Source organism: Drosophila bipectinata, chromosome 3L, assembly GCF_030179905.1.
Source record: "Drosophila bipectinata strain 14024-0381.07 chromosome 3L, DbipHiC1v2, whole genome shotgun sequence".
In the NCBI taxonomy this organism is placed as follows: domain Eukaryota; kingdom Metazoa; phylum Arthropoda; class Insecta; order Diptera; family Drosophilidae; genus Drosophila; species Drosophila bipectinata.
Genome location: NC_091738.1, coordinates 7,653,873 through 7,667,917, shown reverse-complemented (window position 1 = coordinate 7,667,917; position 14,045 = coordinate 7,653,873). Strand labels below are relative to the sequence as shown.

Here is a 14,045-nt window from a genome sequence, read left to right as displayed (position 1 = left end):
TTGCTATCTGGCCTTTTGTTGGGGCCCATTTTTTCGAAGAGAGTGTGGCTATGAAAGCAAACCGCAAAGCGGCCAGCTAATAGCTCATAGCTTATAGCACTTTTCTACTTTTCTACTGCCAGTAAATGCGAGCAGAGAAGTCTTGGCCATAAAGTCTCTACCGATCTCTACAAACATACAAACAAATGTGCAGAACGAATGAAAGTGTTCTCCTAGCGAGGCTCTTAAGTGTGGATCTTAAGTTTGTGGAACTTTTCTCTAGCTGGTTGCAATTGGGTCTAAATAAGTTCTTACCAATAAAAATCTCTAAGAATTCTTAAAATGGAAAAAGTCTTATTAAGAATGTTATCCCTTTCTTAAACTCTTACTAGTAGTATATCCAGTTTTTCTATTTATTTTTTAAAACAAAATCATTACCGTTATTTAGTTACATAGTTACATTTTCAAAGCCTGGCTCTTACGTTTACGTTACCAAACGCACATCGAACTCGAACATTGTTAGTTCGAAGCCGCTTCAAACCTGTCTCAAACGACAAAGCCGCACCAAAGTCGGGCTTGCAGATTCCGCCAGACGAGTTTGGTCGATTGGAGCGAGCGGACGTTCCAGCGCGAGAATCGAGAACTGAGAATCGAGCAAACGAAAAGCGAGAATTGAGAATCGTGAACCGAGAAATCGCCTAGCAAGACAGCGACAAGATATAGAGGAAAGATATCGCGTGTGTGTTAAGCTTGTGCGTGAGCGAAAGAAATGAGCCGCATTTGAGCGGTCAAAGGGTTAAAGGGTTTCGGGTCTAGGGTCCAGGGGCACTGGGCTATCATCACATCCAATGGCCGGGAGACGCCACCTGCTGCTGATCCTCCTGCTGGTCCTGCAGCTGATCGCCACCACACCGGCGTCCCGCAGCCTCAGTGTCAATGGAAATAATATTTGGCGGCGGGTGCGGCTGGTGACCAGCCAGGAGTCCGATCGCAATGCCTACCATGTGCTCAAGCCGACAAGCAGGAATGCCAATTCTACGACCAGCACCACCAGTACTTCCACAACTTCTACGACCACAACCACTTCCACCAGCACTGCGCCACCGCCAACTAATTCACCTGGATCTCAGCGCGCTGCCAAGCAACTGGATCTTAATTTTCCGGCCGGTAATGTCTCAAGTGCCGCCCGCCTGGAAATGTCCACAGAATTCTTTGTGGTGCCCACTCTCTCAGCCAGCAGCACCACCACGAGTACCGCCGCCACGCCCACAAGAAGTCTGGGCGCCAAGGCACGAGCGGCTGGCACCACCGGAAGAGTACCACACGGGAGTGGTGGTCACTCCAACAGCACTCCACCCAGCATAGTGTCCACCCACCTGCCCTTCGCCGGCCTTCGCAAGGAACCGTGGGTGGTGCCGGTCCTGGTGCTGGCCACCCTCACCATGCTGATGATGGCCGCCTTCGAGATCTTCGTGCTCTTCAAGGCCTGGCGGACGTCGCCCTCCCGCAGGCACCTCTTTCTGGGCCAGATGCTGCTCCTGGGGCTATTTGCCTGCGCCAGCCTGGGTGCCATCATCACCGCCCAGCCCACGCTGCTCAGCTGTGGGGCCATCCGCTTTGGAGTAGGCGTGGCCTATGCCCTGGTCTTCGCCGCCCTGCTGGTCAAGTGCGTGTTCCTGATCAGTCTGAACGGCGGGGTGTATCTGCCGGCTCCATACCAAGGACTCCTGCTGCTCTTTGCCCTGTTGATTCAGGTGGCCATCGGAGGACAGTGGCTCCTCACCCAGCCTCCGGAGATCTACACCACCAGTGTGCCGGTGATGGGCAGTGGCTTCCTTAGCACCACAGTGGCCTCCCAGACCAATTACTCGGCCCTATTCTATCCGACATCCTACACAACGCTGGACGGTACGCCGGAGATCTACACCCGGATAGCGGCGGTCAGCACGGTGCTGATTCCACTGTGCAAGACCCAGTTTTCGGAGCTACTCTTCTCGCTGATCTACATAGTGTTCCTGATCGTCTTCATCGCGGTTCTGGCCATCAAATCGCGGGGAATCCGGGACAATTACCGGGAGGCCACCTACATTGGACTGGCCATAGGCGGAGCTATTCCCATTTGGCTCGGATGGATGCTGTGTGGTCTGGCTGTGGCGGAAAGGCACAAGGACGCCTGCATAGCCTTCGGATTAGTGGCCACCTCCGCCACCGTGTTCCTGGTGATGTTCATGCCCAAGGGCCGGCAGCTGGCCGCCATGGGCAAGGAGGGATTGTACGTGGAGGATCGCGAAGAGCAGTTCAGTTCGTTGAGCCGTGCCGGATCCGGATACTCGCCGTCGTTCTTCCACTTCAAGCCCATCAAGTACGGGGTCATGAGCGGATGCGGACTGCCCAATTCGGCCTCCAACACGGCCCAGGGTCTCAGCTCTAAACATTGTTCCAGTGCCAACAACGGAGGTGGTAAGTCCCGCTTCGATTTCTTCCCCTATATACTACAGCTACTATATCGGATATCTATTTTAATTTGTCACAATTTCTGCGGTGAGCAATCGAACCCAACTCAGGCAGCCAACAATTCCATTCCTGCCCTTGTCAGCTGTCAGACTCTGTTAATTTTGTAATAACTTTCTTTTCTTGCCTCATGTGCGCCGGGGGGTGGGGCTGGCAACCTCTTGAACTTTTGTTTATCCGTACGTTCGCTCTTTCTAAAAGCAACAATAACAAAGACAGCCGGAGAAGAGAAAAAGCAAAAGTCTTAACTTTCAAAGACAGCAATCTCCAGCAGACAGTAGCTAAGGCACAGTGGAGTTGTAAGATTCCATTTAGTGAACAACTTTTGAGTAGTAATAGCTAGTAGCTAGTAATATTAATTCTCGGTATTTCTTGGATCTACCTTTCCCGTAGAGAAACCCTTTATTCCTCACCTCATTTCTTCTAAAGTCTGGTATGAATATTTAATTTTTAAAAAAATCCAATACCATCTAATCTTGTTAATTTAATTCCAAAAACCCGCCCCTCATTATTATTTACTTTTTCATTGACTATGCATTTCTTTTCCAATTAGTATGTATGGCAATTTTCCTTTGGCTCTGCTTTATTTGTTTGTATGCAGATTTGTGCGCTTTCATTTCTTAGCCATTCCCAATTGCAGACAATTTTTCGCGGTGAATTTTTCTGTAATTTCCAACCACTGTGCGCCGGCATTAACTGGGCTTAAAATTGTTTTGCCAGGCCGTGTAATTGTTTGGCATATTAATTTTCCCGACGCCGGCTCCGTCGTCGTCTAAGCCAAGTGTAAAAAGAGCACACATGCAGCGATCTGTCCGTCCGCCCGTTCATCTGTCTTTCTATATCTCTATTTCTATCTCTATGCTCGTTTGCCTTCGTCTCTATCGCATTCAGCTTTCGTTTTCGTTGTGAGAACGTCCCAAGTTTGTGGCTTAAGTCTTTTGATTAGATTTTTGCACCGGCTGCTTTGGCTACTGCTACTTGGCTCAAATCGTTTCTGATGATGCAAATAAAGCCATCAACACGGCTGAAATTTATTATTTGGAATTTCACATCTGACCATTAGGAGGTGTCAAATGTCATTGTCAGGCGTTGTAGAAATGGCGGCGACCTCCCGCCACCTGAGAGCAAGTGAAACGAGGCAAATCCAAATCCCACAATGGCCAGAGACGCTAGCTCAACAATACCAACTGTCAGTGCAATTTTTGGCAATTTATGAACTGCCTGACAAAAAACAATATTTGCGGAATATTTCTTTTTTATTATGATTATTAGTTTTGTTTCTTTTCTTTCTTAACAATAACAAGCCATAAAAGGCTTTAAACTATTTCAGCTTTCTAATGAAAGCAAAAGTTGAGTGGCTTATGTGTGTGGCAAAGTGGAAAGATACTAGTGTGGCGAGTTGGGCAAAGGAGGGCTGCCTGCACAGGGGTACTCCAAAATGTGCGTGCTTTAGCCATGTAACACTTTACGTAATTTAATTAAAGTAAATACATCACATTTTACGATTACAGTCAGCAAAAATAATTCAAATGGAAATGGGACAGGAAAACTCCGAATAATTCAAGTGGAAAACAAAGCTAAAGTGTAATGTGAAAACACTTGAGCAACACTAAAAGGAATGGCTTTAGGAAGTATTTAAAATAATAGTAGAAGATTATATTTATGACATGAGAATAAACATGAATATATTCTGACCTATGTATAATCTTTGAAATAATTAACCAAATTATAATAATACTTAGCCCAAGTAGGAAGTGGCTTACTTGCCTTGTTGATGAATTCAAATCCAATTCAGTTTGTGAGGCACGCAGGAAGGCCAGTACTACTGACTGGCCTGTGGTTAAAGTTGGAATTGGAATTGGAGTTGAAGTTGGTGGCACAGCCCACAAGCCAAAGTGCCTGTGGGCAGCCTGGGCACAAACTAAGCCTCAGATTGCAATTCCATCCTATGAAGAAAGCCAAAGACAAACGAAATATAGGTAGGTTTGCACAAATATATACATATAGATAGATAAATGAGAGATATAGTGCTCTGGCCCCGACTACACATATATACGTCAAACTGTCTGCAATTGAAAGTGCATTTGAGGGGTAACAGAAAACAAAAACGATGGAAAAAAAATACTGAAACAGGCACAGCCGAAGGCAGAAACCTTAAGAGCAAAAGACAAATGTCTGGAGACACACAAAGTACAACGAAATCAAAGTTGGCACAGAGCTTAACAAGCAAACGGAGCAAACATCAGCCAAGAGCTGCAATCGCTGCCATTATCGTGCCCATACTCCCAGATCCCAGCTCCAAGCCCCATACTCCCTACTCACATAGCCAAACCAAACCAAACCCGATCCGATCGGATCCGATCCAATCCGATCCGATCCCCGGACATATGTGTGTGGGTTGTGTAGTTGTCTGAGCCAGGCTGATTGTGAGTGAAGTGAGCCAAAGGCAGCGACAGCAAGGGTTCCAGCTTGATTAAGGGCAAAGAAAGAAAAAACTGGAGCTGAATGTGGGCAGCAGCTAAAAATTTACATAAGCCACTGAGCCACAAGAGCAAAATCAAAAGTTTTTCCCTTTTTTTGCCTTTTTCGTGCCATTGCTCTGGCTGATTGAAGAGCAAATGACTTGGGCAACGAACTTGACTCGGCTGGGAAGTTGACAGCTTAAGAAGAGCCCAATCATTGGATTTCTTGGCTCTGCATTTAGATGGAATCTATTTGAATGGTTCTTGATTACTTTCAGTGGAATCCAACTGATGCAAGCAGGATAATTTGGTTCATAAAGTGATTTACAAAAAACTAGAGCTATTTGAATTTGAAAATACATATGACTTCTTACGAACATAAATCATTAATAAATATACCCACAAAAAAATAAGACTGAGAATGAGTAAACCAAAACCGTAGAAAATATTGAATGATATTTCTAATAAATCCTTAATATCAAGTTTCCTGCCAAGCCCTCGAAATCAAAAACCACATACAAACATATATGGAGTGTGTATCTGTGTGGTCGTTGCCAGTAAGCAGTTCGGCACATAATTCACTGAGCAATTTGCAACAATAAACTAAACGACAGCTAACGGCGTTGACGCCAAGGAATGAGCCAGCCTAAAACAGGCCAGGGCAAGGGCAGGGGCAGGGGCAGTGGCTGTGGCAGAGGTGTATGGGCAAAAGGGGCAAGGTAAAGTCAGAGGCCAGCCAAAGAGCGGCATTCAATGATTGCCACCGCCACGAAGCCAAAGTCGAAGGCGAGGCATAAACGCAGATTGACAGCATCAGCTTCCGCCCCTACTCCGGCTCCTGCCTCGGTTCCTTCCCTTCCAGTTTCCAGTTGGGGCCTGGCTCTTTGGGATCTGGGGAAAAGCCAAAGGATGTCGCACGGTCCTACATGAGCTGATTGAACGCGCACAAACCGCTCGAAACGACAGAGTTCAAGGTTGGCCCGGCCTGATTTAATTGAAGTCGCATTGTTGTAACCGCTTCGGGCAGCTGTCGACAACGAGCCGAGCCGATGACAGGCAGAGTCTCAAAAATAGATACTGGTACATACTTCCGTTGGTCGCACGGCCGCTTGATGTTATCATTATACCCTGAAAGCCCCACAAGCTCCCCGGGCTACGATACTGAAACTGCAACTGGAATGCTTCCCAAGATGCGCTGCGTGTGACCTTATCAGTCGGCAGAGTGTCTCATCTTCGACTTGGCCGTGGTGCCAGTTGGCCAGTTGGTCAGTAAGTAAGATGGTCCGGCCCAACCGGGCCCCAGGAGCGGGGCCCATCAATCTGAGCATCTGCCAGCGGTCTTTGTTCTCCGGCGACGACGCATTTTTTTGTAATTTTATTGAGTGACTTTATGCCAGGCAGGCACATACATAAAATCAATCATTCATACCAGATCCGACCAGACCTTGGAAGGTTAAAGCTTGTCGATATACTCCCGAGACCCGTGCGGAAGTTTTTGTCTATTTGTCTTGCATGTTTATCGATCGATGGGGATTTGTCAATAAAGAGCCGCCCCAGGGAGGCCACATACCCATTTAACTGTGCTCAGTCCAGAGGCTTGTTTTTGTTTCTGTTTCGGTTTTGGATTTTTCTTTATTTTTTTTTTTTTTGCACACTTGAGGATCTAAAGCTTAGCTCGAGCCGAGTGTTATTGATGGTTACTTCCAAAAGGTTGCTTCATTGTCATAAACCAGTTGGCCAAATGAGAATTGGCCAAAGAAAGCCCATTTAGATTATTGATTTTATTGATTGGCTTATAAGAAATATTTGTGGACAAAAGTAATTGGAAAGTATTAGGTTTCTGCCAAGAAAAGCAAAATGAAAAGTTCGTTGCCTTATGATTTTATAAAATATAGAAATTTACATATTTTTTTTTAATTTGAAGGAAAAAAGAGAAGTATTAATGGTTCATTAAAGTAACAATACCAAAAGTTCGTTTGATTAAGCTTTTTTAAAGAATTCATAAAATATTTACATGAAAAACATTTAATAGATTTTTGTTTTTAAAAGTTGTCTTAAAATTAAAAACTATATCCACGTGCTTATCTTTAAAGTTCTCTGTACTTATAGCTGTTCAGCCTCAAAGTTTATCTCTGATTGTTTCAGCTGTCAATTATTAGACCCAAATTTTAAAGCAATCTTAAGGCAGAAACCGTACCACAATTTCAATCATAAGAATTCTGTTAACCTGGCATTGTTCTCGACTCTAGAACTTGGCCCGGGGGCATCTATTGAAACGGTTCGACCAGCATCAGCTGTCGAAAATATGACATAAAAAAGATTCGATTAGCCTCAATTGTTCTAAGACCACTTCCAGCCGACGAAAGACTGAGGCAACGAACTTGAAATTGAAAAACCAAAGAGCAAAAACAAAAGAACCAAAATGAACACAAGCAGAGCCGAGCCAAGCAGAAAACTTGACAACACTGATGGCCAAGATGATGATCATGATGATGACGATGGCGTAATGTACAAATCTGTGAAGTACGTGTTGTTGAGTATCCGTATCCAACTTCAGTTTGCAGTTTACCGCGGCCACGGCTGCGGCCAGCCAGCGCCTGTGTATGAGACTTAATATATGAGTCGGGTAAACGCTGCCAGCACGTGCTTGAAACGAGCGTCACTGTATATTACCACAAAATTATAGCGGTTTGCAATAAGAGCCACAGAGCTGAAGGCTGGATGCTGGATGCTAGCTGGAGCGATGATATTTAGTTTTGCCTAGAAGTGCCAGCCAGCCGGCCAGCAACGTAATCGATAACCAGTTCCGAATTGCGGCAATGAAACCGAAAGCGGAAAAGCCAACTCAGCACTCGGTTTTCTGCTACCAGCTCACAGCTCCTAGCCTGGCTAAAACCCAGTATATTACAAGTCCGACCAGGCCAAGTCCAGTCAGGGCGACCGATTCAATCGGGTGGCAGGGGAGCCGAAAGCCAATGAGCCGTGTGCCAACTGCACATGCTCGTACGCTGGAATTATTACGCTAAATTGGCCAAGAGCTCGACTCGGTTTACGGTATCTTTAGCAGCACTTGCGGTGGCCGCCCAGGGATGCAAAAACCTAGAGGGCTTATAGAAAGGAGTTATTGATTTAGGGCCTTAAGTATTTTCAATAATAGACAATTTTAAAACAATAGTTTTTAATATTGCTTGTTCTAGTAACAAGTAAAATATGGACAAACGATGGATAGACCGTTTTAAGACCTTTATCAAGAAATAAAAGAAGTTTTGAACAAGTTCTTTCACCAATTATGTTAGGAAAACAGTTATTAAAGGTCCAACCAAAAATTGGATAATGCGTTGCATAACTTCACGCAGCCACAGCTAAAGTGCTTCAATTAACTTAAATGTAAATTGAATTGTAGCAATTTGAAGGTCATACGCCCTTAACCAAAATATGCAAATTGCCGAGCGTTGCGAGCATGTGAAAAATGTTTTTCTTCCGCCTAAAAATGGGAGGGAAAAACTGAAACGCCGCAGCCGCAGTTCATGACAATGAACTCTGCTTGAGAGAGTGTGTGGTTGAGAGGGGGCAGCTGGTGAGCTGGGGATATGGCTTAGAACGAACGTGGCCAATTAGTTATAATGCTGCTTCGTGATATCACAACATCTGGCAACTCACTCTCAAAGAGCCCAGACAACGGCAAAAACAACAACCTTTAGCTTCGGCTTTAGTTGCAGCTAGAAGCTGGCTAAAAAGAAAGAAAGAGTCAACGCCAGGCCAATAAGGAAAAAAAAGCAGCAACGCTCGCCAAAGAAATTACTAAAGTCTGCAAAGTATGTAGCAACAAAAAAAAATAGCTGGCTGTGGCTAGAACAGCAACAGCAACAAAAGAAACAAAAACAGTCAAGACTACAACATAGACTGTGGAACAATGACAATCTGCACGTAGCAATCAGTCAACGTGCGGCAGTTGGTTTAACTTTAACTTGTTGCCAGATAGAAGATACTGGGCTTACCATAGGGTAAGGAAGCACTTTCAGGGGTGGCGGCAAGCAGAAGGCGGGGGGCGGGGCGAGCCGACAAACTGCAAAATGCAAAACGTGGCTCTATGTCTCCTTAGCTGGCTACGTCTTGGCTCTAGAGATGGACAATTTTAATGAATTTCCCTGGAGCCGGTGAAAGAGGCAGAAGTAATCGTAATTAAATGCAAGTGAGGAAAAGTAAAAACAGAGCCAAACAGAAAAGAGCATAGCCGAGCTCACGGAAAGAAGAATTAAAAGTGAGGAAATAATGGAGAAAGAATAAATTGCCTCAGTTTAAATGGGGGAATAATTTATAAAAAGAATTTATATAATAGGCGAGAATACATGCTTCGGGCATACGTTTCTAATAGTTACAGGAACTCATAACATCAGCTGGATAAAATCAACAATCATAGCTATTAAAAAAAAAGAATTAATTTATTTGTTCGACTTATATTCCCCCTTAACAAAATCCGTTAGAATAAGGTTCTAAAAACTCCTATTCAGACAAGCAAGTTCGTTGCCTAAGTCTTTTGCTTGACAATCGAAGTTTTCAAGTTCGTTGCCTAAGTCTTTTGCTTGACAAATAAAAATTGAAAATTTTTCAAGTTCGCTGCCTAAGTCTTTTGATTACTAAACAAAAATTCAAAAATAAATTTTTTTTAAGGGAGAAGGAAAAATAGGACCCTGATATAAAAATATTATTATTATGGTTTTGGTTAATCCCAAAATATTTTACCAGAGAGCATTTCCATATTTATAATTAGGAAAATTTAGATTCAGAGTCACGTATTCCTACCATCTCTAAGAAACTATACCCAGAGCCTTTTGACCGCCCCCACACACATAGATACATCACTAACACCAATATATAGGCAAAGCGGAACACGCACACAGACGCCAAGCTCCGAGACTGGTCATACATATTTGCACTTAATTAGCGTTTTTCGTTACATTTCGTCCCGTTTCGTTTCGTTTCGCTGACTGACAGCTAAGAAGAAAAACCAGGAGCTCGGGGAGGAGGTATCAGCTAAAGTAACATATTTAATGCTGGCGCGCATAATTCATAATGGGTAAATCAGCAAATGAGCTGACAGACAGCACAAATCAGAAGCTGTGGTTAAGCCAGTAAAAGAAATTTTCTTACTGCTCTCGGCCAAAACGGAATTAAGCCAAATTTGCCGCTTCGGCTGGCTTAGCGCCTGGAAACTAGTTTCTTTTTTGTGCGCGAAATGCAAAAGCCTACACACAGATACGATTACGAACGCAGATACAGAAACAGATACAGATACTCACATGCATTTTCATTTTCTGACACATAATTCCACATTCGAAGCAGCAACAGCATCGGCATCGGCACCGGCGGAAAAGAAGTCTCAAAGCCAGAGCAGTGGATAAAAACAAGCGAGCTTAATTGCAGTATTTGTTCTAAGTTAATTAGAAAACCAAGACCGCAAACCCAGAGAGCAGGAAAGTGGGCCTTGTAGATACAAAAAAAAGGCCAGGGGGTTGGCATGTGTGTAACTGCTGCATTTAACACTGTCAAGAGTTCAGCGACAGCAGCTTCAATGCCACCGCAGTATTCCCTGTTTTTCCAGCTTCGTTTTCGGCCTGTTTTTCTGCTCTCTGTAATTTTTTCGTTTTTTTGTTGGCCAGTTTTCATGTCATTAACACAGTTTGCCACACTCGTTTCATTTGGTTAACTCACAACACAAAGCTGTTGAAAATATAATAATAATCGTAAGTTATAACCCCCAGCTGCTACCGCTGATGGTTGATTGGCTCACATTTGTAAGGCTTAGAGGGGCTCCTTGTCCAGTTGTCAGCCCAAAACTGGCTGCTAATTATGACAAGTGGACAAAAGTTATAAATAGCTGAACAATTACGTATAGTTCTTATCGAAAAGGTAAACTGGATTTCGCAAAATGCGAGGGTAGGGCGAAAAATATTCAAAGAGTTGAACTGGTTTTATTATTATTATCATATAAAAATCACATAAGAAAGAAAAATTGCAACTGAAATCTAAAGAAAAATGGGCTATGATGCCTAAAAAACGTATGTTTTATACTTGGTGGAATTTCTCTACTTAAAGTTTATTAGGCCCTTAAGTTAATGAAGGTCACTGAGCAGAAAAGTGTGGAAATGAGCACGAAGACCATTTGCAAATCCAACACAAACCTATTAAGATTCGAATGAAAATCGTTTAGGGTTTTTGCCCAATCGCCCATAAATGGGAGCTCACTGAGAAACAAAAATAAATGCAAACCGGAGTTAAATACAGTCCAGAGTGAGACTTTCTCTATGGCTAGAGGGTGTAGAGTTAACCCATTGACATGAAATCGTTTGACATCATTAAGATCCCCATAAATTGGTCGGCAAAAGTGTGAAATATGGCAAGGTAATTTCCATGAATTTGGCACATCTGCGTTTGGGTTCGGGCTCTGGGTCAGGCCAATTATGACTGGCCATGGGCAGAAATTGTGACATCTATGCTGCCAAAGATTTATCTGACAATATTTGGCTAAGACTTGGTTTTAAGCTGCACTTTAAGCACATGAAAAATATATACATATATTTATTATTTTATTTTGTTTTGTTTATTTTTTTACTGTCATGTCATGCATACATATATCATCAAAACAACCGCCAAACAACATCAACAACGTACCCAAAAAACAACATTATCATCATCACTGCAACGACAACATCATAAACCCCGCACATACATATCTCCTTATCGTACTCCTCCTTCATCTTCGCTCCCCAAAACTTTGTCGCATATAATCAAAAAAAATTCTCGACACGCTCACGACACACTCACACACACACTCTTGCATATATCATTACATAATCCATCCGTGTTGTTTTTGTAATCTTTTCCATTATTATTATATTCATCAATCATTTGGAACCTTTTTTTTTGTTTATTTACTTTGGTTGACTCTTTTGGTTTTGTTTCCGGTATTTCAACCTTTTTGAAACTTAATTGAATTTACATTTATTGTCACAAAAAAAAAATCAATAATTATTGTACATATATTTATCCTATACGTAATATTATCAATACGTGTGTGTGGGTCACGACTGGTTTTTGTTAATGGTTTGGTAACGTTACACACGGCTCTGGGACATCCCAACGCACGCACCCACACCCACTCCAACTCCACCTCAATCACCTGAACCACAAATCCCTGCAACACCGCACCGCCGACCACAGATCGGGTTGCTCTCGTCACCGCCGCACCGCCGAGCTATACGCGTATGTACCACTATTTTCCAGCACACCTGAGCCCGCACCCGTTCTGTTATTATCCTCCTGCACCACCACCACCACTGCCACCGCAACCACCGCCACCACAGCAGGCCGCACCGCCCACGCTCACGCCGTTGACCCTCAAACAGTTGGGCAACTCGCTAACCTCCATGACACAAGCGGCGCAATTGGCCAAAACGTTGCGCTATGCGCCAGGTAATAGTCGAAATTATTCTTAATAAAAATATATTTTATATATCTTTTTTAAAGCCAACACTAAACCCACTTATTTACAATAAAAATTAAATATATTTTCCCCCACTCGCTAGGCATGTTTATACGACCCGACGAAACGAATCTATATACGACTCTGGAGCCCACGTTGAGCAGTAATCCGAATGTCTACTTCCAGCGAAGTGGGGCCGTTCATCCCGGTATCCTGTACTAAGGATGAACCTTCAGAAGAAGTCCGTTGAGGAGTTAAGACAAGGAAGAATCGAGCATCGAGAACACTGGAACTGAGTATTTTTTCTAACATTAAGTTACGGCTCCCAAGGAGCAGCAATAAGCGAATTGATATTCATTGATCATTTCAAAATAGTGTAATATTTTTGTCATAATTGCTAAGCTCTTTGCATCTAAGTTTTTGAATTACAAATGACATAACGAAGTAGTTAAATAAGGATCAGATCCGACTTGATTTGAAAGGAATTTTGATATATTCCGAGGGATCGGTTAGATGAAGAATTCTCACAAGGCGTTGCAATAGAGAACTGCAGTGTGTAGTCCTAGTTAAGATAGATCGACCATCTTCACTGGTTACATTTCACACATTCGATTTAGTAATGATTTAATAGAGAAATAATTAATAAGATGAATTCATCAAATGCAGTTTGCTGGCTTTGATTCCTAAATAATGTTAACAAAAAACTGTTGAAGTAAGATTACTTTTGGTTTGTGATTTAAAAGTAAAATGTAATTTAACCTTAATGACTCTCAAGAAACCGTAAGCTATAAACAGCTCTGCTTTTGAATAAAAAACCAACCGAACTCAAAAACTTAATAGTAGAACATTTGTATAGGATATTCAAGCAATCGAAGAGGTCATTTATTTCAATAAATTTAAATGCTGTACGAAATGATGTACATTTTTCAACCTGATACAAAACGTATAACGACAATCTTCTCTTCTTGATCAACTTGATGTCCAACAAGGTTTCCTAGCCCGCTTTTTATACAGATGTTTTACCCCTGCAAACACACATATACCAGTAAGTAATAGACTTAATAAACATTTGTCTAGCCAAGTAAAACGATCGCTTAAGCAAACACGAAATGTTGTACATATATGTAGCATGGCCCCGAGCACAAACACACAAAACACACACCGAGCCAATCTCAATAAAAGAAAAACAAAAAAGAATAACAACCTGCCTCACTCTCAATTGCCACACACATACAGTGCCACATCGACATCATCCACAATGACGATTACAATTACAATTAAGTATAATTGCAAATTATCGGCATTGCAATGCCTATTAACGCCTGGAACACATGGAACGGCGGCCGGGGGGGACCGGGATCCAGGATCGGGTCTAAGGACGGGGAGGATTATTGGATGCCAACGCGGCGCTGCATGTTTCAAATAATTTGTTAACGCCTTTCAGATTGCGATTGGATTGGGTGCAGAACAACGTTTGGAATAGATAAACGTTCGACCATTATCGCCGTTTCTAAGTGGTCCATGGACGACGGCCTATGCTCCGTGGTCCCTGGTCCATGGAGCAATTCCCATTGCAAGACACGACGACGCCTATGCCTCTGATGATTTGA

At 43.0% G+C, this 14,045-nt stretch overlaps 1 protein-coding gene across 2 annotated transcripts; it reads left to right on the top strand.

The window, feature by feature from the left end:
- The first annotated feature begins 717 nt into the window (after positions 1-717).
- LOC108133931 (uncharacterized) lies at positions 718-13,245 on the top strand. Of its 2 annotated transcripts, none has more exons than XM_017254045.2 (3): positions 718-2,439; positions 12,237-12,425; positions 12,539-13,245. In XM_017254045.2, the coding sequence occupies exons 1-3, from the start codon at positions 828-830 to the stop codon at positions 12,655-12,657; spliced, it is 1,920 nt and encodes a 639-aa protein (XP_017109534.2). In that variant the 5' UTR covers positions 718-827; the 3' UTR covers positions 12,658-13,245. The 2 variants fall into 2 exon arrangements, with proteins under 2 accessions (XP_017109534.2, XP_017109533.2); XM_017254044.2 differs by having other exon boundaries at positions 12,174-12,425.
- The last annotated feature ends 800 nt before the right edge of the window (positions 13,246-14,045 follow it).

What these genes read in the sequence shown, in the direction of transcription:
- LOC108133931 (XM_017254044.2), top strand. Translation starts at nt 828, where the DNA reads ATGGCCGGGAGACGCCACCTGCTGCTGATCCTCCTGCTGGTCCTGCAG. An exon ending in CAGTGCCAACAACGGAGGTG is followed by an intron (nt 2,440 to 12,173) that starts GTAAGTCCCGCT and finishes CGCCGACCACAG; the next exon opens with ATCGGGTTGCTCTCGTCACC. An exon ending in AACGTTGCGCTATGCGCCAG is followed by an intron (nt 12,426 to 12,538) that starts GTAATAGTCGAA and finishes CCCACTCGCTAG; the next exon opens with GCATGTTTATACGACCCGAC.